Consider the following 26,352-nt stretch of genomic DNA (forward strand, 5'->3'; position numbering starts at 1 on the left):
TAAAATGCTGCTAAATATAGTTAAGACTAATAAAAACAAACAAAAAACAAAACACAACTCTACATATAAAAGAGTAGATATATATTTAAAAAAGAGTAAATTTGTCCTAAATGAGACTGGTTGTTTGGAAAAAAAAAAAAAAAAAAAAAAAGAGACTTACATCAAAATCTAAAAGCAAACGAAAAGTTGTAAAAAGTTTGTAAAAAAAAAATCTTTAAAAAATTTTATATATTGTCAGGAGGTCTAAGGTTAAACCTTTAAATTATGCTAAATTAGCCACTATTTTACAGACACAAAATAAAATCCTGGTGGCCTTCCTGGAAAGATTAAGGGAGGTTCTTATTAAATATATGGCTATCTCCCCTAACACTCCTGAGGCTGAGACAATTCTAAAAGTCAAATTTGTCACTCACTTGGCCCCAGATATTTGAGGAAAACTGCAAAAACTTGCGGTTGGTTAGGAAAGGACCCTGGAGGAGCTCTTATGAGCTGCCAGTTGGGTATATTACAACCAAGATCAAGGGGAGAATAAGAATAATAATTAAAAACAAAAAACAAAAAAACAAAAACCTGAGGCCTTGTTGTGGCCTGACATACTATGTCAGACTAGACTTCTCAAGGTCCTGGAACCAAGTGCCATTTTTATGACCGTTCTGAGCACTAAAATGAAAAAGTCCTCAGAGGGGACAATCAAAATGAAAACCCCTAAGCCATGCCCCTTATGTGGAGACAATCCCTAGAGATCTGAGTGCCCTCAGGGATCTCTATCTGTGAGAGCTCAGATAAGGGACTAACCAGGTCCTGGGGCTCTTCACGGTGGCTCCCCTAAACCAACTGTTTATCAGAAACTCAGAGCCTCAGGTAACTCTAAATATAGAAGGAAAACTGGTTGATTTCCTTCTTAACACCAAAGCTTTTTCTGTCCTCTTTTCCACTCCAGGCCAACTATCCAAAAGCAGCATGACGATTAGAGGCATCTCCAGAAAACTTATAACTAAATTTTTCTCTCAGTCCCTGGGATACATATGGGAAAAACTAACTTTTTTCTCATTCATTCTTGCTAATACCAGAGAGCCTTACTCTCTTGCTAGGAAAGGACATTATAACTAAATTAGAGACTATAGTACTGCTAACTCCAGAACGAATAAACAATTGTATGAGTTTTGGAAAATTACTGAATATTGTAGGCTGTAGGTACCAGGGTTCAGGAAAATAACTTGCCTGCTATATCAATTATTAAAGGAAACTCAGTCCCACCTAGTCTCCCAGGAACATAAACTGGGGTTATGAGAGATTCCCTGATATACGTTGTTTACAAAGTCAGGGTCTCTCCTAGATTGACAGGTTTGGAAACTGTAGATGCCATTTTAAGATGCCATCTTGTTGGTCAGTAGAATCTTTACTTTGTGTTTTTCTCCTTGTGTCTGCTTTTATGTTGCCTTATGTCTGCCAGTCTTCCTGTAAAACCATACTGTGGGCCACTGGACTGACCCTTGGGTTGACTCTAATTGGTGTACCCCTACACTGTCCCTTATCAGCTTGAAGAAGCCAGAACGGTCATCATCCTGTTCCCCAACAGCAGTTACAGGCCCTATTCCAGGGGAGAAAGAAATAGGGAAGGCGTTAACATTAGGCAGGGAGAGATAAGGGACCTCCAGGGAGGCAGACTGCAGCCGCAGGTGGGAGCCTAAAGCAACAGATGGGGTTCTCCCCTTAATAAAAATACTTTATGGTGCCCCCCCCATTATCAAGAGCATAAGGGGGGGATCGAAATGAGATAGGCAATCTAACCCTAAGGCAACAGATGCGGGCCCCTTGGTTCTACCCTAACCATCTTACACCACTGGGTCAGGGAGCGATTACCTGTGAGTCTTACCACAGACGCTCACCCCTTTAAACCAGGAGATGCGATATGGCTAAAGGAGTGAAATGTCCAACCCCTAAAACCCCTCTGGAGGGCCCGTTCAGTGTCATTTTGTCCACCCCTACTGCAGTAAAGGTAGCCGAAGTGGGTACCTGGATTCACTACAGCAGAGTGAAGCTAGCATCCTGAAACCTGGAATGCATTCCTAACCCATCAATGCCATGCAAGCTGACCATATGGAAAAAGCAATCCGCAACTCCAGAGGCTCCAAGAGACTACAACCCTGCTTTAGTCGCTCAGGAAGCTGACTATCTGTGCATGGCAGAAGCTTGAGGAATTGACAGTCCAGTGAAACAAAAGACTGTCCTTGTTTTCTGTATCTGTTTCCTTACTGTGATGCAGTCACACCTTGTTTCTCACTATTATTGTGATTCGTGCTCCACTCTTTGCCATAGGACTGGCCGAGGCTGCCCTGGCCGGCTGAAAATGTGGTGAGAGGTTTCTGTTAGCACTCACCTTCCTTTTGTGTATCGGATACTCCGTTGGTACCAACAAGGGGAAACAATGGCCGTAAGAGACTAGAAAGTTAGATCCCCACAAACCTTATAGTAAAACAAAATACCCCAGTACCACTACCGGGGATTGGCTCCCCCAAAGCGCAATTATTGGGAAAAACCGTCTTGCCTGGTGGGGAAAAAGTTCATGGTCATCTTTATTAAAAACTTAACATGCCTAGGCCAACGATTTTGTAACTCAACCGCCTGGAAAACCCAATGGTGGGGGACCTCAGATCACCTTGAGCCAGATCCCCACACCCTGTCTAACTTCTCTCATCTCTGAGAGTCCTGGGACAGTGTCAACGAAGCCATCAAATGGCGGGACCCAGGTGGACTATACTAGATATGTGGAAGGACAGCCTATATAGTACTTCCCTCAATCTGGTCAGGGTCGTATGTGCTGGAAACTCTTTGTCCAACTTTCTTCCTGCTCCCACTTGCCAGACGGAAACATTTGGGAGTCCAAATGTATGGGGACAGAGAGACTCAAAAAAAAGTAGCATGCCTCACAAATTGGCAATTAAAAAGATGATGAATGGCCTCCCAAGCGTATAATCCAATATTATGGCCTTGCCACCTGGGCAGAGGATGGGTCCTGGTGCTACCACACTCCCACTTACATGCTAAACTGCATAATCAGACTAAAAGCAGTTACAAAAATTATAACCAATAAAACTCAGAGCTCTTAATTTACTAGCCAAGCAGCAAACCCAAATACGCAATGCTACCTATCAAAATCACTTGGCATTAGATTGATTACCCGCTTGCTTCTGAGAGAGGTTTGTAAAAAGTTTAACCTAAACAACAGCTGCCTACAGATAAATAATGAAAAAAATGTCACAGAGGAGATCACAAATCAAACAAAAGAATTGCTCATGTCCCCGTCCGGCCCTGGAACTGTTAAAACCCTAGGGAGTTGTTTGGAAGATGGTTTTCAACTTTCGGGGTATTCAAAACTCTCATAAGAATTATCCACCCAATTCTGGGAGGTTACTCAATCGTACCTTGCTTGGCTCCACTGGTTGTGCGGTCTGTCTCCAGTCTATACTGGTTCCTGACAACATCCCTCAGGACGTCATAACATGAGACTACTTAATCAGACTGCATGTTTGTGTTACTATATATGGGAGACAAAGGAGTAAAAAAAAAAAATATATAAAAAACTATACCACGTGGCATTCAGGACTCAGTTCTTCCTGTACGAACCCAACTGAGTGGTGCTAGCAGGAATAAAGTTGTTTTCCTGAAACAAAGGCCTCAGTGTCAGGACTCTGTGCAAGAATCCTGCTACAAGGTAAATACTACTACTCTGATGACGTATAATTCAGCGCCACACTAACAAGGAATTAGACCTGGGGTCGAGGGGCGCCAGGGTAACAGCCATGAAGACACGCCCCACCCCGCCCCTACCCCTGCTGGCCCCGCCCCTACCCGTGGACCCCGTGCCGCCGGCCCCCCACCACCCCCCCATCCCATCCGCCCGCTTGCAGCTTCCAGCTCCCGCCCACCGCGACCCCTGCCAGCCAGGTTCCGACCACTCTGGCTCCGCCCCCTTTCCCTCCTCCTCCCCCTCCTCCCCCTTTTCCCCTCCTCCTCCCCGCTCCCGTCTGCCGCGGCTTGTGCCAGCCCGGCCCCGCCCCGCCCCTCCGGCCCCGCCCCCGCCCCTCCCCCTCCTCCTTCCCGCTCCGGTCCGCCCCATCCCCGCCCCCGCTCCAGCCCGCCCCGGCCCCGCCCCAACACCGCCCGTCCGCCCGTCCTCCTCCCCTCTCCGGTCCGCCCCGCCCCCGTTTGGCCCCACCCCGGCCCCACCCCCTCCCCGCTCCGGCCCTCCCCGCCCCGCCCCCCTCACCCCGTTCGACCCCGTTCTACGCTCCCGCCGTCCGGGGGGTCCCTGCACTCTCCTTCTCCCCGCTGGATTCCGCCCCCAGTGCCCGGGGGCCTCCAGTCCCAATCCGGGAGGTCCAAGATGGCGACACTAGGCCGAGTCTTCCTTACTCGGGGCCCAGGTTCTCGGAGGGTAAGACGACGGAACGAAGATCCGGACCCGGCATGCGGGGAGCGAGGACGGGGGGTTCCGGGGCGCGGAGAAACGCGGGAGCAGTGGGAGCCGGGAGGCGGGGTTGGAGTTAAGAAGGGTCAAAGCCACATTTGCTATCTGAGAAAGTGTGTGAGGGTCATGCTGTGATTCGCAAAGTTTTCATGTCCCTAAGAAGTTTCAAAGTTGTGTGGAAATAGGTGGAAAGACTGGAGACATTGCACACGTTGGCCCTTTGCGGAGGGAGAGGGACTGGGTGGGAGGGGGGGTCCAGAGGGGGCATTGGCCTTATAAGAGACCTTGATTTAAGAGGAAGAGCCATTCATGTGTTGTGCAACTTAAACATTAATACAAGCATACTTACATAAAGCTTTTTATGAAAAGGGAGAAACCCCCAGCTATCTAGACTCCACTTCCCAGAGGTAAAGCTGGGAGAGAAGCACCTAAGGCTGGCTTTTACCTATATCTCCACCATGCTTTGGGAAAGACAACTTGTTTGCTGGTTTGTCAACTTATGTATATCCGTTGGACTCATAGTCCAAATAGAAAATGCGAGTGAAGGGGCGCCTGGGTGGCTCAGTCAGTTAAGTCTGACTTGGGTTCAGGTCATGATGTCAAGACTCCTGGGTTCCAGCCCGGCATTGGGCTCCACACTGACAGCAGGGAGCCTGCTTGGGATTCTTTCTCTCTCTCTCTCTCAAAATAAATAAACAGGCGCGGGGGGGGGGGGGGGGGTGGTGGTGGTGAGGAATGCAAGTGAAGACAGGATAAGGAGAAAGGAAGATGAAAACAAAGCAATAGTGGGGGTGTGTGGGTGCCTCAGTTTGTTGTATCGGACTCTTGGTTTTGGCTCAGATCATGATCTCAGGTTTGTGAGTTTGAGCCATGGTGAGTTCGAGCTTGTCTCAGGCTGTGTACTGGCAGCTGCAAAGCCTGCTTGGGATTCTCTGTCTCCCTCTCTTAGTGTCCCTTCCTGCTCATTCTCTCTCTCAAAATAAATAAATAAACATTAAAAAAAAAAAAAAAACCAAACAGTAGTATCCAAGACAGCCTCTTCCACAACCAAATTCAAAAATCTTAATAAATTAAACCAAAAAGTTCAATTTCCTTAGCTAGGTTGAAAAACTATTTTGCCAGTTGTGAAAAAAACCCTTTTAAATAAAATAGAATGGGCAGCCATAGTAGTTTTTTAATTTTTATTTATTTGTTTGTTTATTAAACATTAAAAAATATATGTGTACATATATATATATATATATATATATATATATATATATATATATTTTTTTTTTTTTTGAAAGAGCGAGCACAAGCGGGGGTGGGGCAGAGACAGAGAGGGAGACATAAAATCTGAAGGGGACTCCAGGCTGTGAGCTGTCAGTACAGAGCCTGATGCGGGGCCTGAACTCTGGAACGGTGAGATCATGACCTGAGTCGAAGTCGGATGCCCAACCGAGGGAGCCACCCAGGAGCCCCTTTAATTTTTTTTTTTTTTTAAAGGAGAGACCCTAGCTTCAAATGTGAACACAAGGAAATAATAGTATGCTAAATCTCTCAAGTAAGAGAACTTTTCTTTTAAAAAGTGATACTTGTTCAACACCAAAGTTTTGTTGATACTGTTTAAAGGTTTTGGATACAGATCGTTGTAAAAGAAGCTTGTGTTTTCTGGACTCTTCTCAAAGAACTTTCTCTTCCTACAACTCCGTGAGGCAGAAAAGTCCCCAGAGATTTTTTTCCCCCCACAAATCATTAAGCCTGTAGTAATAAGGTCACACAGACTGTATCCCAGCTCTTCTGACACCCTTAGACAATGAACTCATTTAAAAAGTAATCGTAATCTGATAATTTTGAATTTCTTTTGCTTAAGAAAAATAGAAGTTTTGAGGATTGGGGCTCAGGGCCAAGAGAAGCCTGTTTTGGTGTGGTTTGTTTTCTTGGCACAAGCAGGCTTGGGCTTAAATTCCTAGGAGAAGAGACTTTACATCTATGAAGTGGGTTGTTCCAGGGAACATCAGATTTTTGTTAGCAAATACTAGTTGTTACAATTAAAACCTAATTTGAGTAGTTTTGTTACCAAGAACAAAGAGAAAAGTTTCATTTGTTGAGTTCTATTTATGAAGTGTTACATTAAATTGTTCTGTTTAACTAGTAGGCCTAAGTACAAACAATTACTGAGAACTGGCTCTGTGCCTGGCCCTGGGTTGGAAAAATTTTTTAAAAAATGACCTTTGCTCTCATGCTGATTTCAGTTCTACCCTGGAAAACATTCACATATTCAGCTGTTTATCAGGAAATGCTCATTAAGTGCCTATTAAGTGTTAGGCATTCTTTAGAGGTAGTTGGTTGAAAAGCTATGTGTACCATCATTAAGTTTCATGTATATTTTTCAAGCTAAGAGATAATCACGACTGGACATTGAAATCAGTTTTGTGGAACAAGATGAGTTTAAGAAAAATAAATTGAAATAGAATAGGAAATATCAGAATTCATCTCAGATAGTAAGGTTAAGTTTACTTTGTGAAACTTTTTTTTTTTTTAATTTTACCATTCTTCCTTTTGTAGATTAATTCTTAGATCTCTAAGATGCACACTGCCAAGCTTCCTTTCTTTTTGTTAAAAAAAATTTTTTTAAGTATATTTGTTAATTTTAGACAGAGAAGAGCCAGTGGGGTAGGGGTGGAGAGAGAGAGAGAGAGAAAGAGAGAATCCCAAGCAGGCTCCACACTACCAGCAAGGAGCCCAATGTGGGGCCTGAACCCACGAACCGTGAGATCATAACCTCAGCCACAATCAAGAGTCAAATGATTGAGACTGAGCCACCCAGGTGTCCCCCTTTCCTTTTGTTTTTATCGAGAGCAATAACTTTAGGATCTTTAGGATCTAACTCTTGCTACTGCCTGAAAGAACTGTGGCACTCATTTCCTCACCTTTTTTAGGTCTTTGCTCAAATTCACCTCAGTGAGATCTCCACCCCTATTCTATGCCTTATTTTTTCCCATAGTATGTATTAGCTTATAATATATTATATATATTATTTAATTTACTTGTCCTCCTCCCTCCAAAAATAATCTCTCAAGGTAGAGTATTGTACTGTTTTTGTTCACTGCTGTGTTACCATTTCCTAGAACAGTGCCTAGGGCATAGGAGATGCTCCATAAAAACTTGCTAAAAATAAGTATATGAGTTAAATCTATACCAGCTCATAACATCATGTTTATCTCTAATATATTTTTTTATATAAAAATTCCCATATCAAAAACCTTTTGAAGAGTCAGGGTTCTATTTTTTGTCCCCCCAAAAGATAGCCGGGATGTGTGGGTGGCTAACTTGGTTAAGCGTCTGACTCTTGATTTTGGCTCAGGTCATGATATCACTGTTGTAAGATGAAACCCCATGTTGGGCTCTGTGCTGGGGTTGGAGCCTGCATAAGATTTTTTTCTCTCTCTCTCCCTCTGCCCCTTCCCTGCTTGTGCACTGGAACTTTCTCTCTCAAAAGAAAGAAGGAAAGAAAAGAAAGAAAACAGAGAGAGAGAAAGAGAGAAAGAAAGAAAGAAAAGAAAAGAAAGAAAAAAGAAAGAAAGAAAGAAAAAAAGAAAGAAAGAAAGAAAGTCAGGTAGTCATGTTAGTTTTGGCTAATGTGATGGGGATCAGTGAGATTACTCAATGAGGGGTTAGCCAGAGTGAAGATCCCAGTTGAAAATATCAAATTGCCGGCTCATTTATCTCCTTGATTTCATCTCCCTTTATTGTGTGGTATTGGTGAAGCATCTGTTTGGTCCACATCTAACTGCCAACAGGTAAGAACTGTAATAAAAATGGGAAGCACACCCTGGAGCACACAGCAGCTACTTTTTCAAGGACTCATGTTCATTGCTATGAGATGTATCATTACTTAAAAATGTAATTTCTGTCTTGCTACTGGCAACAACTACATAATTCAGCCTAGCCACTGCAGCTAGGAGTCCAGCTAACTTTCTTTTATATTTGCTCAGCCTTACCTTCAAGTTGCTGTGGCAACGAGATCTGTGTTCTGCAGTTGCTTAGAAGAGCCTCTGTGCAGTGCTCTGCTTTCAGTTAAGGAGAAGGAGAGGTACTCAAGCAATCCACACACGCACAGAGCTCGAGAGTAGCATGGCCTGTGGCAAGCCATGGGTATGGGTAGAGTTTGGGTTCTTCAATTCTTTTATGGTTTGTAGGGTTGGTTTTGGATTAGTGGGTGGGACAATTCTTCATTCTGCAGGACTGTTTGTACAGGAGCATCAAGTAGAGCTTCCTGCCCAGCCTCCTCTTGTATTTCCAGATGTTTCCGGCTAAGAGCCATGTCCACTGTGCTTAAGTGGCAGTGGTCTGGACATTGAAAATAATGCAGGCAAGGCACAGATACGTGCCTTCTAGCAACTGGACAGAATAGACTGGGAAGTAGATAGTGGAGGTTTAACTGTCTGCACAGACTATTGAGTTGTGTTGGGAATGCAGAATTATGCATTTTTCAAAGTCATCCTTTGAAAAATAAGATTGTCAGGTCTTTACCAAGCTGACATCTTAATGTGACAGTCAAGGCCCAGTCTGCAGAGCTCTTTTCCTGTGAATTTGGGTCAGGATCAATTTGTTTTTAAAAAAATATTCATGTTGACCTAAATCAGCAGTACCTCATGTTGTACTTAGAAAATCCCCTCCCCCCCCAAAAAAAAAATTAGGGTGATGTTTCATTGTCTTTATAACTCACACTTCAGTGTGGAATATACAGTACACTTTATTAAAAAATTTTTTTTCATGTTTATTTATTTTGAGAGAGGGAGAGAGCATGAGTAAGGGATGGGGCAGACAGAGAGGGAAAGAGAGAGTCCCAAGCAGGCTCCGTGCTGTCAGCGCAGAGCCCAATGCAGGAACTGTGAGATCATGACCTGAGACGAAATCGAGAGTCGGACACTTAACTATTTACACTTTAAATAGCACTGATCGTGTGCCAGTGTTCTTCTTACTGACACTTTGTTTTCCTCTATACCCTTTTTATATTGTGTCCTTGCACATATGATCTGATACTGTGTTAACTATTTCTAATCAAAAATTAATTTATGAGCATACCAGACACTCAACAGTACAAAAGGATGCAATGACCGTACAAACAGTCCCTCTCCAAGAGATTGATGCTATGAATAGTTTCTGTGGATCCTTCCAACAATTTTTGTTTATGTATCAACATATATATGGAGATATTTTCATTAAAAGAAACCACACAAATGAGAGCATTTTATATATATTTCCCTACCTTGGATTTTTCCCTTAACACATGATGCCTCACGTTGTTGGTACTCAATAAATTTGTTGAGTGATTGAATAACAACATATTGTTATTAGAATAGAATATATTCTAATAAAAGATACACAGTATTGTGTTATATGGATGTGCCCTAATTAATTGAGCATCCCTTTGGAAATGCAGATAGATTGTTTTTGGTCTTTTTTGATTGCAAACAATGCTTTAGTAAATATGTTTGTTTGGCTCATCTGAGTGCCCTGTATTTCTGAGTCCCTAAGAGTGAATTTTTTTTTTTTTTTCAACGTTTTTTATTTATTTTTGGGACAGAGAGAGACAGAGCATGAACGGGGGAGGGGCAGAGAGAGAGGGAGACACAGAATCAGAAACAGGCTCCAGGCTCCGAGCCATCAGCCCAGAGCCTGACGCGGGGCTCGAACTCACGGACCGCGAGATCGTGACCTGGCTGAAGTCGGACGCTTAACCGACTGCGCCACCCAGGCGCCCCCCTAAGAGTGAATTTTGAGATATGCTTGTCAATTTTTGCAAAAAGCCACCTGATGTTTTTATAGGAATCGCATTGAATCTATAGATCAATTTGGGGAGTACTGCCATCTTAACAAAATTAAGTTTTTCAATCCATGAACACAGGATGTCTTTTTTATTTATTTAGGTCCTCTTTAATTTCTTAATGGTGTATAAAGTTTTTAATTTATAAATCTTGTACTTTTATTAAATTTATTAGTAAGTGTTTTATTCTTTTTGATGTGATTGTAAATAGAATTGTTAAGTTCATTTTGATCTTAGTGCCTTTCTTTGAACATAGCTTCTTCCTCCCACCCAAAAGAGTGAGTTTATCTGTTGGATTAATTCCTAAATGTTGAGTTGCTGGGTCAAAGGATATGTGTAGTTTAGTCAACATTTTGATATGTGTTGCCAAATTGGCCTCCAAAGAAGTTGGCCCAATTCATTTCAACAGATTGTAAGAGTGACTTTAATCAGATATTTTTTAGTATTCCCAATCTTTTGTGAGAAAAATGATACCTTCTTTGTCTAATTACATCACTTGGTTGAAAGTATGGTTGTATATATTTTTTGCATGTGGGCTATCTTTTAAGGTCTTTGCCCAGTTTTTCTATTTGCAAATGATCTGTTCATACTCATACATCAATAGATTTGGATTAATATTTAACATGGCATAATTTAGAGTCTTTGGAAGTGACTATTTCAACTTCATGAAACACGCGGCAGAGACCTGGGTTGTATCCATAGCTGCATAAGATTCTACTTGTCTTCTCTCATGTACTTTGGATGGCAGCGGACCCTGGCTGATCAGCATTACAGAAAATAAAACAAGCATTTACTGAATGCCCAACTGGTGTTAGAAATCCTGTTATAAAGGGGAGGCTGGCTGGCTCAGTTGGTTAAGTGTCTGACTCTTGGTGTCAGCTCTGGACATGATCTCATGGTTCCTGAGATGGAGCCCTGCATCAAGTAAGGCTCTGCCCTGCTTGGGATTGTCTTTGCCCCTCTCCCCTCACTCTCTCCCTCTCTCTCCCTCTCTCTCTCCCTCTCTCTCTCTCTCTCTCACTGCCCCTCTCCTGCTGATGCCCTCCCTTTCTCTCTCTCTCTCTCTCTCAAATAAACTTAAAAAAAATTATTCCTTAAAAAAACAAGACACCCTATTATAGTTATGAATGGAGACTGTTCTGTCTTCCTGGGTGCTCACAGTCTGGTGCGGAAGGCTAAGAAAGACTAAGATCCTGATGGAGGGAGGGATTCATTTGGCCCATTTTTAACAGACACACATGTTTAAAAGTGTCAACAGTTCTTGACACTTTGGCTTGGTTTTGAAGGCTGATTGAGAAAGAAAGTAGCTAGTTTAGGCAAGTGAGAAATCAGCAAAGACCGAGCAAAGACCGGAAGGTGAAAGTTCTTGGTAAGTTTCAGGAATGCTGAGGGCTTGGTGAGCATAGAATAAACCTCTAAGTGGTGAAACTGATAAGTAGGGCTAGGAAGGTAGGTTGAAGCTGTATTGTCCAGCTTGAATGCCAGTAAAGAGTTTAATTTTTCTATTTTCAAGTCTAGAGGACATCTGTACTTTTGAGGTATGCGATTTTAATGTGGGAGCCCTGTCAATTAGTAATGGTGACAAAGATAGTGAGATAACTAACCTAAGAGCTATTTAAATATGACCTTTAGCCCACAACTTCTGTGTGAGTGTCTGTTATTACAGGATTTTTACAGATTTGGAACTGGATTTTCTTAATAGTATACCTCGATCATTAAACAATTACTTTTACAGAAAATTGTTTTATATGAAACTTCAGAAACTTTTCTGTGGTACAAACAAGAACAAGAGAAAAGAAAAACCATTTTCCCCTTTTCTATTTTGTATTAGTTTCTTGGGTTTTATCTAGATTAGGAGTCATGCACTCAAATGCCTCAAGTTCTGAGAGGCTCTATAAATGACAGTGATTGCCCACTGAAAAGAGTTTACTTTGCCTGTGTGAGTGAGGATTGGGCAGAGCTTAGGTCTTGTCTCAAGTGGGCATTAACTCGGCCTTATTGGAAGCTGAACCTCAGTGTCAGTAGAGCTTCTGATTTTTATCTGAATTCACTCAGTATCTAAATATTGGCTCAAAAGTTTTAAGACATTGGGGGTGCCTGGGTGGCTCAGTTGGTTAAGTGTCCAACTTCAGCTCAGGTCATGATCTCAATGGTTCATGAGTTTGAACCCCATGTAGGGCTGTATGCTGACAGCTCAGAACCTGGAGCCCGCTTTGCTTTGGATTCTGTCTCCCTCTCTCTGCCCCTCCCCCACTCACACTCTATCTCTCTCTCTCTCTCTTAAAAAATAAATGAACTTAAAAATTATTTTAAAACATTGGGCAGGCCTAATAAAACATCTGGCCTAGGATCACCAATCTGCCTTTATTGTAGGTGTTTATTCTATACATTTGAGACTAGCCAAAATACTTAGGTAATTTAAGAATAAATCTCATTGCTATACAGTCCTCATCCTCCAGGGAGAAGACAGTCAAGACTCTTAAAGAATTGCCATTCTGAGGATTAAAAGTACAATCACTTTTCATGAGTTTAGATGGTATTGTTTAGGACCACATGAAGGAGATAGATATTGTTTATATGATGTGGAGGAGTCTTGCATATGGAGGCAGATGATAACTGATTTTCTTTTTCTGGGAGATTGTAGAACTTCTAATTCTAAAAGTGAATTTGTTTGCCAAAATGGAAGATGAGAGAGGGTTGTAAGAATTTTAGGTTTTAAAGATATCCAGAGAACTCAATTTTGATATGCAAGGTATTATTTCTATTTTCAAAAGACAACTGATTTCTAGAAAAAGCACAGAGCAAGATTTGAAAACTTAAAAGTCTATTTTGAATCTACTTTTTATGACTCAAAAAGAAATGGCAAGGGCACCTGGGTGGCTCAGTCGGATAAGCATCCGACTTCGGCTCAGGTCATGATGGCACGGTTTATGAGTTTGAGCCTGGCATCGAGCTCTTTGTGGATAGCTCGGAGCCTGGAGCCTGCTTCAGATTCTGTTTCCCTTTCTCTCTGCCCCTCCCCCCCCCCACTCTGTCTCTCAAAAATAAATAAATAGTAAAACAATTTAAAAAAAAACAAAAAGAAATAGCCAAAATGCTATTTCAGGTTACTCAGAATTCTTTGTAGAAATAGGAGACCGAATACAACAAGATTCTATGAGGTCTGTTCACCTCATGTCTTAATGTTGAAATGAACAAGTTGTTTGTAGACAAATAGATGGCTTGAATTTAATATTCAACAGCATATATGCTATGAATTATTAGAAGGTAATGTGAATTAAAATAGCATATCAATTTCTTCACTTTTGGTTTGGTGGGAAAGATCAGTGTTGATTAGATCAAATAAAATACAACAGGTAAGCCTGTGCTAAGTAGTAACCTAATATGTTATAGACACTTATTAGGAACTGTTAATCAAACTGATTATTTTTACCTGTATATTCTTCTACCATTTGGGAGGTTGAGACAATGTTTTAGGATAAGTAAAAAAAGTTTATGTGCAAATATTTTGCATAATTTATCTTTTGTAAAGCACCACATCGCATTCCCTGTACAAAGCAACACTAAATAAATAAAAATTCATTTTAGAGCCTTTGGAAAATTGGAACACAGTTTTTTCATCATTAGTGAGTAATGACAGACTCCCTAAGCTACTTGTGCAAATTTCCTGTTCTATCATCTTAATGTAATATTCTCGGAGGCGGTGGCAGCCTTAGGTAAAACTGCTATTTATGTAGAGAAAGATTATTGTAGGTTGCTTGGATTATTCTGCTTTGGCAGAGGATACAAAAAGAAAATGCTTTGTCAACCTGAAGCCAAAGGATGTACAATGACCAGCCTGGAGCATAATCAGATTTACAAATTTATCTTCACCAATTATTTTATACATGCTTTCAGATTTTGTCTTTCAGTAACATGTTTTTCCTGATTGTAAAAGCAAGTCATACATATTGAAAAGATAAAAATGCTAAAACCCAACAAAAGGCAAAAATAATCATCCATAATCTCATCACCTAGAGATAGTAATTGTGTAAGGAAGATATGGGTGGACTCTGAAGTCAGACACATCTTGGATTTGAATCAAGTCTTTTCTACTTATTATTTGTCTTTAAAAGTTAGTTACTGGGGCACCTGGGTGGCTCAGTCGGTTGAGCATCCGACTTCGGCTCAGGTCATGATCTCGTGGTCCGTGAGTTTGAGCCCTGCGTCGGGGTCTGTGCTGACAGCTCGGAGCCTGGAGCCTGCTTCGGATTCTTTGTCTCCCTCTCTTTCTGTCCCTCCCCTGCTCATGCTCTGTCTCTCTCTGTCTCAAAAATAAATAAAACATTCAAAAAAATTTAAAAAAAAGTTTTTTACTTGATCTTCCTGTGTTTCACCTTTTTCATCTATAAACTGAGGATAGCGATAGAATTTACCTTATAGGATTGTTGAGAGATAATGCATTTAAAGTCTTTAGTAGACCTTGGCACATGATTAATCGTGAATCTACTACTTACTGTTATTTCATTAGTCTTTTTCCCAAGCATATATTTTTGTTTACAGTTAACATATCGTATACTTCTTTTTTCACGTAACATCTTATCATAAGCATTTTCTTGTGTAATTTCCAGTTGATAAACAGCCTTATCCTAAATCATTGACCACATTTCCAATTATTTCCTTAGGAGAAATTTCTAGATACCCGAGACCAACTGATAGCAGCTCACTTAGCTTATAGGAATATTCTAGCAGGAAATGATACATTTTGGAGTTGTAGTCTTGCAACCATGACCTGATGGGGAACATCACATGCCTTTTTGGTGTGATCATTAAGCTCTGTAGAGTTCAGTGAGTAGAGAGAGGAAATATACAAGGTAATGATGAGGGAGGGCTTTGGAGCCTATCAGACCACATTTGAATCTTGGTTCTGGGACTTGGGCAATATATTTAAAATATATTTAACATAACTGTCCCCCCCCGCCCCCCCCCCCCCCCCCCCCCCCACACACCTCCACAGCACAGTGAGGTTAAAATAATACCTGTTTCATGGGCTGGTGAAGATATCGAGTCTTGACACATGATAAGCACTTAATGAAATTAACTCCTTATTGTTATTATGTTCAACACTTAAAGTTTGTTTTTATAATTAAATGTGAGAAAATGGCAGTGATTTTCACAAGTAATGTGAGAATGTAAGTTGTAAGGCATAAGATAGGGCAATGCAAATGTTTTCAGTGTAAAATGTTTTAATTTTTTCCCTATTTTAAATATAACAAATAATTATCTGTTCTAAATTTATTATCCAGAAGACAACATGGGATGAGATATTTGATTTAATAAACTTATAAGGACTTGTAATAATTTTCTTCAGTGATTCAAAGATGGAATGTGATTTTTATCCAAGTTATTCTTATTGAAAGATGAATATGCTTTATGTCAGTTCTTTTTATATAAATTTAAGCAAAACCCCTGTAAATAATAATGCTAGCATTTATAGAACATTTAGTATATGCTAAACAATGTTCTAGGTATTTATGTTAATTCATGTAATGCTTACAATGTCTCAAGAGTAAGGTTCTTTTATTGTCTTCATTTATGGAAGAAACTGAGGCACAAAGAGGTTAAATCACTTGCTGAAGTTTATACAACTAAAGAGAAAATATGTCCTATGTGGTCTTTGTCCAAAGCCCATGCTTTTACCCATTCCACTGTGTTACTTAACATTCCAGTGGGGAAAAAAGTAATAATTGGTTAAATACAATACCAGTACGTTTACAGTGAGTTTGTTAATCCAAGAATTTGATTAATAGTGAGTTCAAGAGTAAGTTTTTTGAAATTCATCTATTTTGTGGAAATGCACGTGTGAAAATTTCAATTAATCTTTTTTCCCTTTCAGTTTTTCAGTTATGGAACAAAAATATTGTATCAAAACCTTGAAACGTTTCAGTCTAAATTCTTCCCGCCCCTTCAAAAACCGATGCTACCACCTAATAGTTTTCAAGGAAAAGTGGCGTTTATTACCGGGGGAGGTACTGGCCTTGGTAAAGGAATGACAGCTCTTCTGTCCAGTCTAGGTGCTCAGTGTGTGATAGCCAGCCGGTAAGTCACGCTCACCAGTTGCCTGGCAAGAGTCTAGTATAAAACATTTCTGTGCCACAGTATTGAAAACACTATATGCCAGAGTTTTTTGATTTTCATCATAATTTTCTGTGAATATCCTTTAGATTATTTAAGTAAATCTCCTTGGAAAAATCAGTTATACTTGTAATGATAGAAATGCAGATGGGATCCTGATTTGCATTGGTTCAGTTTAGGATTTTTCGACTTTACAATGGTGTGAAAGTAATACACAGTCAGTAGAAACTGTGCTTGAAGTTTTGAATTTGGAACCTTTCCCAGGCTAATAATATGTGACGAGATACTCTGATGATGCTGGCAATGAATTGTAGTTCTCAGTCAGCCACTCAGTCATGAGGGTAAATAACCGATACACTTCCGACCATCTTGTGCCCAGATAAACCTTCTGTTTTTCACTTTCAGTACAGTATTCAGTAAGTTTCTGTGAGATATTCAACACTTTATGATAAAACAGGCTTTGCATCAGGTGATTTTGCCTAACTATAGGCTAATGCGTTTAAGGTAGGCTAGGTTAAGCTATGGTGTGCAGTAGGTTAGGTGTATTAAATGCATTTTCAACTTAGGGTGTTTTGAATTTATGGTGGGTTTATTGGGTGTAACCACATCATTAACTTGAGGAAGATCAGTAATGATTGATAATGGATAAGTTAAAAACTACTGTATTGAGGCTGCTTTTTTTTTTTCAGTGAGAGTGATGATAGTTACTGCTTCAAGGGCTAGTTAGCCTTGTACCTGGGTAATGGATATAATTCTTCCATTTTCTATAAGATGGGTAGATATTTCAAAACATCTCTTGTGATAAATGTGGGAAGGATAAGGCCATGTAGATGGAATTTCTTATTTAGGCCCTGTAACTATGTGACTATTTTTAGGATTCTATGCCTATGTAAGTGTAGAACTTTAAAGACTGGTCAAAAAATCGACACCTTCTTCCTATTTTGAATAGTGTAAAATTTTTAGATAGGCTGAATAATAATCTGAATGACAAGTCACGATGTAATTTACAAAGGGCCAAAGGAATTTCTTTCAGATGTTTCCTTTAATGCAAATTGGCCAGAACATTTTTTTATATTGTAACATTTTTGCAAGTATTAAAATCTTATTTTCTTTGTAACACTACATAATTTATGCTTATGGTTTATTTTTCATGTTTCTTTCGAGAGTATGAAACTAAATGCATATAATGCTTTTATATCCATAAATTTGGTCTAAAATCTACTAACATAAATTTTATACATAACAGATTTCATAGAGTATAATATAAGCTTACATTATATCATAAATGTATTTTCCTTCTAAAGCAGGCTTGGGCAAGGGAACAGAAATTATTGTAATTAAGAAAATTTATTTACTTATTTTTTTTCATGTTTTAAGTTTTTATTTAAATTTTAGTTAACATAGTATAATATTGGTTTCAAGAGTAGAATTTAATGAATCACTAAATATAACTTACATATAACACCATCATATCATAATCACTTACATATAACACCAATGCTCATCACGAGGGCCCTTCTTAATATCCATCACCCAGCTAGCCCATCCCCCTGCCCACCTCCCCTCCAACAACCCTCTATTGGTTCTCTATTATTGTTAAGAGTCTTTTATTTGCCTCCCTCTTTTTTTTCCCCCCATTCTCTGTGTTTATCTGTTTGGGTTTTTAAATTTCACACATGAGTGATATCACGTGGTATTTGTCTTTCTCTGATTCACTTATTTCACTTAGCATAATTTTCTCCAGCTCTATCCACATTGTTGCAGATGGCAAGATTTCATTCTTTTTGATACCTGGGTAATATTCCATTGTCCATTTTGTGTGTGTGTACACACACACACACACACACACACACACACACATATACACACACAGACCGCATCTTCCGTATCCATTCATTAGTCGGTGGACATTTGACATTTGGGCTCTTTCCATAATTTGGCTACTGTTGATAATGCTGCTATAAATGTTAGGGTGCATGTACCCCTTTGAATCAGCATTTTTGTATTAAGGAAATAATTTTAAACTATGAGTAGATATAAAGCAACTAGTTTAAAAGTAAATAATTCAATAACTGAGTATCAAGTATACAAAAATTATACTAAATTAACTTGTGGAAAGTAAATTCATTCAAACTGATTTGTTTATAGATACAGCTTTTGTATTTTGTCAAAAATGCATGTGTTTAAGCTATAGATTCTCTTTGTTTTTAATTTATGGAATTCAGTTTATGGAATTAAAAAGAAAAATATAATATGAAGTCATTTCAGAATTCATGCAAAGTACCATATTTTTATTTCTAGAAAGATCGATGTTTTGAAAGATACGGCAGAACAAATTTCTTCTCAGACTGGAAATAAGGTACATTAAAAAGAGTTATTTAATTCAGATTTACAAATAAAACATGCTTAAGTAACTTTTTCATGCGTTTGGTTTAAAAAGTCTGGAAATTGTTGGATTTCTTTTTCTCTGTGTTATTTTTCAGGTTCATGCAGTTCGGTGTGATGTGAGGGATCCTGAAATGGTGCAAAACACTGTGTCAGAACTGATCAAAGTTGCGGGACATCCTGACGTAAGTTCAGTGCTGATGAGGCCAGAACAGGATGTTGATAACACCCACAAGAGTACTAAGGATGCACTCAGGAAATAAAATATGTGACGTGAGCAAGTGCTGTGTTGAGGAGCTATTTTCTTTCTTTCTTTTTTTTTTTTTTTTTTAACATTTATTTATTTTTGAGACAGAGAGAGACACAGCATGAACGGGGGAGGGGCAGAGAGAGAGGGAGACACAGAATCAGAAGCAGGCTCCAGGCTCTGAGTCATCAGCCCAGAGCCCGATGCGGGGCTTGAACTCGCGGACCGCGAGATCATGACCTGAGCTGAAGTCGGACGCTTAACCGACTGAGCCACCCAGGCGCCCCAGAGAAGCTATTTTCTTTCTTAAGGGAAGAGCCAGCTCTGCTCAGAGCAGGGAACAGTTTAGGTGAACTGCTATACCATTTCCTTTCAGAAATACTTAAAAAATGCATTTACAGTCATATAGAACAAACTTGATTTCACTTTATTTAATAAGATTATGAAATAAGAGCAATTATCCAACAATACAATATCTAGTTTAAATGATTCATGCTCTTTGCTTTTCCTAATAACTTTTGATTATCTCCATCAGTAGAGGAGAATAATACAAGTAAAGAAATCAATAAAATACTCCAGCTTTTTCCTTTTAAGACCCGAGTTGTGTATGAGTATTTGGTTGTTGTTTGGTTCACATATGGGAAAGAAGCAATTTCCTCCAGTAGTCTCAGAAAGCGCTCTTCTGAGTTAAAGATATTTTCAGACAGGCCAGTAATATTGAGTCTGCTAATAGAGCTAGGTAGAATCTTTACTGATAGTGAAGAAACATGTTATCAAGCAAGAATTTCATTGGGTAAAGTAAGCCAAAATGTCACCAGAAATTAAAAGGCATTTTGAGATTCCTTGACATACAGTGTAGATAAGTGGTAGACATGCTTAATCTGTATTTGTTTTCTTAATGATAGATTCTACCCTAATTTTGAGACAGGGAATAGGATTCTGAAATGTGGTAAATAACACAGGGGATTTTTACAGGCTCAAAAAAAGTAAAACTGAACCAAATCTTGTGGTTTTATTTCATAGCAGACTATCAATTTTACCTTAATGGTATTTGGATTAATATGTTTTAGAAGTAAAAACTCTGGAGGGAAAATGTTCTTCCTTATCTAAAAATTTCTATAACTTGCCTTATTGCTTTATTAGGTTGTGATAAACAATGCAGCAGGGAATTTTATTTCTCCCACTGAAAGACTCTCTCCTAATGCTTGGAAGACCATAACTGACATAGTTCTAAATGGTACTGCCTATGTGACTCTAGAAATTGGAAAGCAACTAATTAAAGCACAGAAAGGTATGTTTATTAATTCTTCATATATTGATTGAGTCCCTACTGCACACAGGTTCTGTGATAAGTCCTGGGATATTTACAGAAGTCAATAAGACATTGTTGGTATCTGTGCAACTCATAGGCTAATGGAGCAGAAAGATACCTAAATAATTACTGTATGTTATGATATGAGCTGTAATAAATATACATTTTATGTATGTTGGAAACCCAGAGATAGGAATGACTAACTCTCCCTAGGATGATTATCAAGTTGAGGAACAAGACACAATTTGAGCTGAATTTTCCAAGATCCTGATGTGGAGAAGTTGGGATGAAAGGAGGGTGGCAAGTAAATGAAAATGTCCCAGGAAAGAGACCTGATAAACAGACGTTTAGGGATTGATGAGAAATTTGATGTGGTTAGAGATGAGGAGGCAGAATAGTGGGAAATGAGTGGGGATGTGGATTGGGTGTAATTGGGAAAGTTCTCAATATCGAAATAGAAAATTTGATGTTGGCGTACCTGAGGGCTCAGTCAGTTAAGTGTCTGACTCTTGGTTTTGGCTCGGGTCATGATCTCATGGTTTTGTGAGTTCGAGGCCCACATTGGGCTCTGCTCTGGCAGCGAGGAGCCTGCTTGGGATCCTCTTGTCTCCCTCTCTCTCTGCCCTTCCCCCACTTGCACTGTCTCTGTCTCTCTCAAAATAAATAAATAAACTTAAAAAAAAAGAATAAAAAAAGAAAATTTGATGTTACTTGTGAAGGAAACGGGATATTATTTTCTTAGGGATATCTCTTGAAGGTGTCTCCTTCAAGTCATGTCTTGGACTTGATTGGAAAGGATACTGACAACAATGTTGGGGGTGGAAAAAATTAGGGAGACCATTCCGAAGGTTTGTCTTTTCTTTTGGTATGTGGCCACATGACATGAGGGATAAATTAGGAGACATTTAGCAGATAAAATCAATAGGCCTTACTGATTACATGAGAGAATTTGTGCTGGGTGAGTAGTTTGGATGATGATGACATCAGTGTGGTTGAGAACACTGGGGAAAATAGATCTGCAGGGAAGTTACTAGAACATTTCTGTTTAGTACTATGAACAAACTCTATTCATGAAATATAAGTAGTAAATATATGTGTAATTTATGTATGTGTGTAACGTGTATACATACTTATATGCCTAGAATCAGAGTATATTTGTTCATTTAATGGACACTTACTGATGACTTTTGTGTAACAGGTCCTGTACTATATGCACAAATGACAGAGGTGGATGAGACTCTGTCCCTGAACAAGGTGGGGAGGGTGAGGTGGGACTTGAAAGGTGTATTTCTTAGGGTAGAGAGCATTCTGAACAAGGAAAAGGGGGAAGAGTCCTTGAGGCTTGTGGGGAGAAGGGAAGGCATGGAGTTGGCCAGGTTCCTTCTGGTTCGGAAGCCTTTGCCTCATTAGATTCCATTTCTTCTGTACAGTGTGGATAATTCTCAAGCCAGCTTGAGAAAAAATGTAGGAACAGACAGAAGGATGCTGGAGAGGTGCTGGCTGTTTTTGTATGTGTACAACTGCCATCTTTTGTCCCTGAGCTCATTGAAACAGAAACTTCAGGTCACTTACTCCAGTTCCATTTGGAGCTTCCAAGTTTTTTTTTTTTTTTTTTGGTCTTTTTCTTTCTCTGTCCTAGGATCCTTGACCTGTGTGCCTTTTGTCTCTCCTGTCTCTGATTTTTTTCTCCTTATCTCTTACTCATTTCTCTATTTCTTTCTCTGTCTCTGTCAGCTCTTCATTCTTGGTTCCCTATTTCGTTCTTCATCTCGGTCTCTCTCACCTTTGTGTTTCTCTGCTCCATTGTCTCTTTTATTCCTTCCGCTGCCCATCTCTGTGACTCTTGATTTTTGTCTGACTCCCCCTTCTTTTCTCATTATTGTCATTCATTTTAACAGACTATGATCTATTTTTACTCATCACATTGGATTAAAATTCTATGGGCTTCATTAAAAATATATGAGCTAAGACTTTTAAAAGATGGAAGCCAGTTTTTATTCTTCCAAGATTCCTGTCAGTTATTGATGCCATAACCTGACAGAGTTTGAAGGACTTGTACCACTGGGCTGTGGAGTACAGTGCACAGGGCCTATTCTGGTATTGGAGCGACAGTCAAGGAACTTAGGTGCTGATGATCTCTGAAGTGTGTCGAAGTGGAAGTCAGTTCAGAAGGCAGGCAGTCTTTGGTAATTTGTGGTCAGAAGTACGTTAGGTGGTCTGGAATCTAGGAAATTAGTTAAGGTTCTATATCCAGGGAACTCAGACTAGAGAAGGGAAGGCAACTGGAAGGCAGACATTGGCTGGCAGGAAGTGGTGATGACGTATGCCCTCGGAGAGAGGATAGCAGATGACTGAGGATCATGAGAGAGGTGACCTTAGCAGAGGCAGAGAAGCTAGAACTAGGACATTATTAAAGTATGCTTCTAAGTAGCATTGAAGCAAAGTTAATAATTATGAACAAATAAAAGATTTAGGAAACTTCTGGGGTGTCCAGGTGGCTCAGTTGGTTGAGCGTCTGACTTCAGCTCAGGTCCTATCTCACGGTTCATGAGTTCGAGCCCCGTGTTGGGCTCTGTGCTGACAGCTCAGAGCCTGGAGCCTGCTTCAGATTCTGTCTCCCTCTCTCTCCTTCCCTCCCCCACTTGTGCTCTGTCTCTGTCTCTCTCTCTCTCTCTCAAAAATAAATAATAAACATTAAAAAAAAAGATTTAGGAAACTCCTAAAGACATTAGCCCAATGTACTCTTATAACCACAAAGGTTGGTAAATACATAGCTGATCCTTATTGGGAAGAATATTGAAAATATTATGCTGAGATCCATTAATCTCTAAGGTATCACGTATCAATGTAAAAATTAGTGAACAGTGTGGAAAAGGATACCTAATTTTATTAAAGAATTGAGAGAACTTGCAATGAAGAGAGACTAAAAAAGACACTAATAGAGGGTTTTATTTAAATGTAGTTGAGGAGACTACCTGTTGGGATGAGCACTGGGTGTTGTATGGAAACCAATTTGACAATAAATTTCATACTAAAAAAACTAAATAAATGTAGTCACAAAGGACATGGATTGGATAAATACTGAATTTTTACATGAAACCCTAGATCACTAGAAACAAGAGATACCTCCTGAAACTCAAAAGAGGTGATTTAAGGACGTGTAAAAAGTATTTTATTGAGGTAACACTAATAATACTTTATACCACTGTGGTACTATTTAATTTACAATGTACTTTTATATATCAGTGTGGAAATAGAATGAAATCAAGACTATTATAAGCTTATTAAAAAAGAATAAATAAATGCAAAACATAACTCAAATGTATTAACTTTAGCTTGTTAAAATTGAGGTAAAATTTGTATATAGTGAGACCCACAGACTTTTTGTGTTCAAATTGAACTTTTAATAAGCTTATGCACTTAGGTAACCATCGCGCCAGGCAAGACATCTAACATTTTTACTGCTCCCAAGGGTTCCCTCTTCCATCTTCCACTTACTCCTCACTATCTTAGTTTTTAATACATTTTTATTTGGTTGTTTGTCTTTTCGTTATTGATTTATAGAAATTCTTTGTTTAATCTGGACTGAGGACTTTGTCAGATATAGTATGTCTTTAGAATATTTTCTCCCAATCTGTCGCTTGTCTTTTCATTTCCTTATCAGTGTCTTTTGATGAGTAGAGGAAACTAAATTTTGATAAGTCCATTGAACTGTTTTGCGAATTGGCTCTAGGAGGTTGCTTTCCCAACAGCAATTTATATGCATTTGTGCCACATTCTGGCCCACACTGGATTGGTTATATTACATTTTAGCCATCCTCTGTAGTTGTCCCTCATTTGTGGTGTTAACTTACATTTCATGACTAATGAAGTTGTGCATCTTTTCCTGCGCTCTTTGCATATATTCTTTGATGAAGTGTCTGTTCTAATCTTTTGTCCATTTATTAGGTGTTTGTCTTAGTATTGATTGAAAAGTTATTTTACATATTTTGAGTATAAATCTTTTATTAGATACATGCTTCACAAATATTTTTTTCTCAGTCTGTGATCTGTCTTGTTCTTAACAATGTCTTCTGAAGATAAAAGGTTTTTAATTTTGATGTTCAGTTTAATGAAACTTTTCTTTTATGACTCATGCTTTTTGAGTTGTATCTAAGAGATCTTTGCTTCACCCAGGGTCACAATTAATTTCTCCATTGTTTTCTTCTGGAACTTTTATAATTTTCACTGTTACAATTAGGTCATGATCCATTTTGAGTTAATGTTTGCATGTGGTATGAGATAACAATCAGGATTAATTTTTTGCATATATCTGTCCATCCTTTCCTCATTGAAATACTTTGGTACTTTGGTGGGAAATCAGTTGATATAAATGTAGGTCAATTTCCGACCTCTCTATTCTGTTCAGTTGATACATCTATCATTATTTGATTACTTAGCTTTATAATGTATACATATATATATATATATAGGTTAGCTTTCTATTAATTTGACATCAGGTATTGTGAGTCCTCCAACTTTATTCTTTTTTCAAAATTGCTTTCACTATTCTATGTCTTTAGCATTTTCATATAAATTTTAGAATTCAATAATTTTTACAAAAGAGTCTCCTGAAATTTTGACCAGGAGTCAAAATTTACAGATTTATACATTATAGATTATAGATTTATAGATTATATTGAGGAGAAGTGATATTTTGACAATATTGTCTTTCAGTCAGTCTGCATGCAGTATCTTTCTATTTGTTTAGGTCTTTAATCTCTGTCAGCAATGTTTTGCTCTTTTCAGTGTGTAGGTCTTATTTCTGCCAAAGAATTTTATATTTTTGGTGTTATGTTAAAGGATATTGTTTTCTAAATTTTATTTTATAATTGTTTGCTTCTAGTATTTAAAAATATGGTGGACTTGTTTTTGTACATCGACCTTTTTTGTGTGAGCTTGCTAAAATTAATTAATAGTTCTTACAGCTTTTTTGGTAGATTCCTTAGGATTTTCTATATTCTTGATAATTTAAAAAAATTTTTTTAATGTTTATTTATTTTTGGGGGGGGGAGGGGCAGAGAGAGAGAAGGAGACACAGAATCTGAATCAGGCTCCAGTCTCTGAGCTGTCAGCACAGAGCCCAACGTGGGGCTCGCACCCACAAGCTGTGAGATCATGACCTGAGCTAAAGTCAGACGCTTAACTGACTGAGCCACCCAGGCGCCCCTGTTGATAATTGTTTGTGAAAAAAGTCTATCTTTATACCTTCCTTTCTAATCTGTATTTAGTTTCCTTGCCTTATTTTACCAGCTGGGACCTCCAGTACGATGTTGAATAGCAATGGTGAAAGTAAATGTTTTATCTTGATATCAGGAGGAAATCACTCAGTCATCATTAATTATGAGTTTACCTGTAGGTTTCCCTAAGTGTTCCTTATCAGTTGAGGAAATTTGCTTCTGTAACTAGTTTGCTGATTTTTTTTTTTTTTAATCATGAATAGGCATTTGTCAAATCTTCTATGTTTATTGACATGCCCAGCTTTAAAAACCTGTTAGTATGGTGAATTCCATTGATTAATTTCTTAATTTTTTTTTTTTTTAAATTTACATTCAAGTTAGTTATCATATAGTGCAACAATGATTTCAGGAGTAGATTCCTTAATGCCCCTTACCCATTTAGCCCATCCCCCCTCCCACAACCCCTCCAGCAACCCTCTGTTTGTTCTCCATATTTAAGAGTCTCATGTTTTGTCCCCCTCCCTGTTTTTTTATTATTTTTGCTTCGCTTCCCTTATGTTCATCTGTTTTGTCTCTTAAAGTCCTCATATGAGTGAAGTCACATGATATTTGTCTTTCTGTGACTAATTTCACTTAGCGTAATACCCTCCAGTTCCATCCGCGTAGTTGCAAATGGCAAGATGTCATTCTTTTTGATTGCCGAGTAATACTCCATTGTATGTATGTATGTGTATGTATGTATATGTATATATATACATATACACACACCACATCTTCTTCATCCATTCATCC

The 26,352-nt window shown here is 38.9% G+C and overlaps 1 protein-coding gene across 1 annotated transcript in view; it reads left to right on the forward strand.

The window, feature by feature from the left end:
• The first annotated feature begins 4,326 nt into the window (after window positions 1–4,326).
• Window positions 4,327–26,352, forward strand: part of DECR1 (2,4-dienoyl-CoA reductase 1) — a 39,904-nt gene continuing 17,878 nt past the window's right edge. The window contains exons 1-5 of the mRNA XM_019453421.2: window positions 4,327–4,438; window positions 16,159–16,361; window positions 18,699–18,756; window positions 18,881–18,967; window positions 20,173–20,320. Coding sequence (XP_019308966.1) covers window positions 4,388–4,438; window positions 16,159–16,361; window positions 18,699–18,756; window positions 18,881–18,967; window positions 20,173–20,320 — 547 coding nt within the window. The 5' untranslated portion in view covers window positions 4,327–4,387. The remainder of the gene's footprint in view (window positions 4,439–16,158; window positions 16,362–18,698; window positions 18,757–18,880; window positions 18,968–20,172; window positions 20,321–26,352) is intronic.

The sequence above is a fragment of the Panthera pardus genome, unplaced genomic scaffold (assembly GCF_024362965.1).
Source record: "Panthera pardus isolate Hobbes unplaced genomic scaffold, ASM2436296v1 HiC_scaffold_7, whole genome shotgun sequence".
NCBI classification, from domain to species: domain Eukaryota; kingdom Metazoa; phylum Chordata; class Mammalia; order Carnivora; family Felidae; genus Panthera; species Panthera pardus.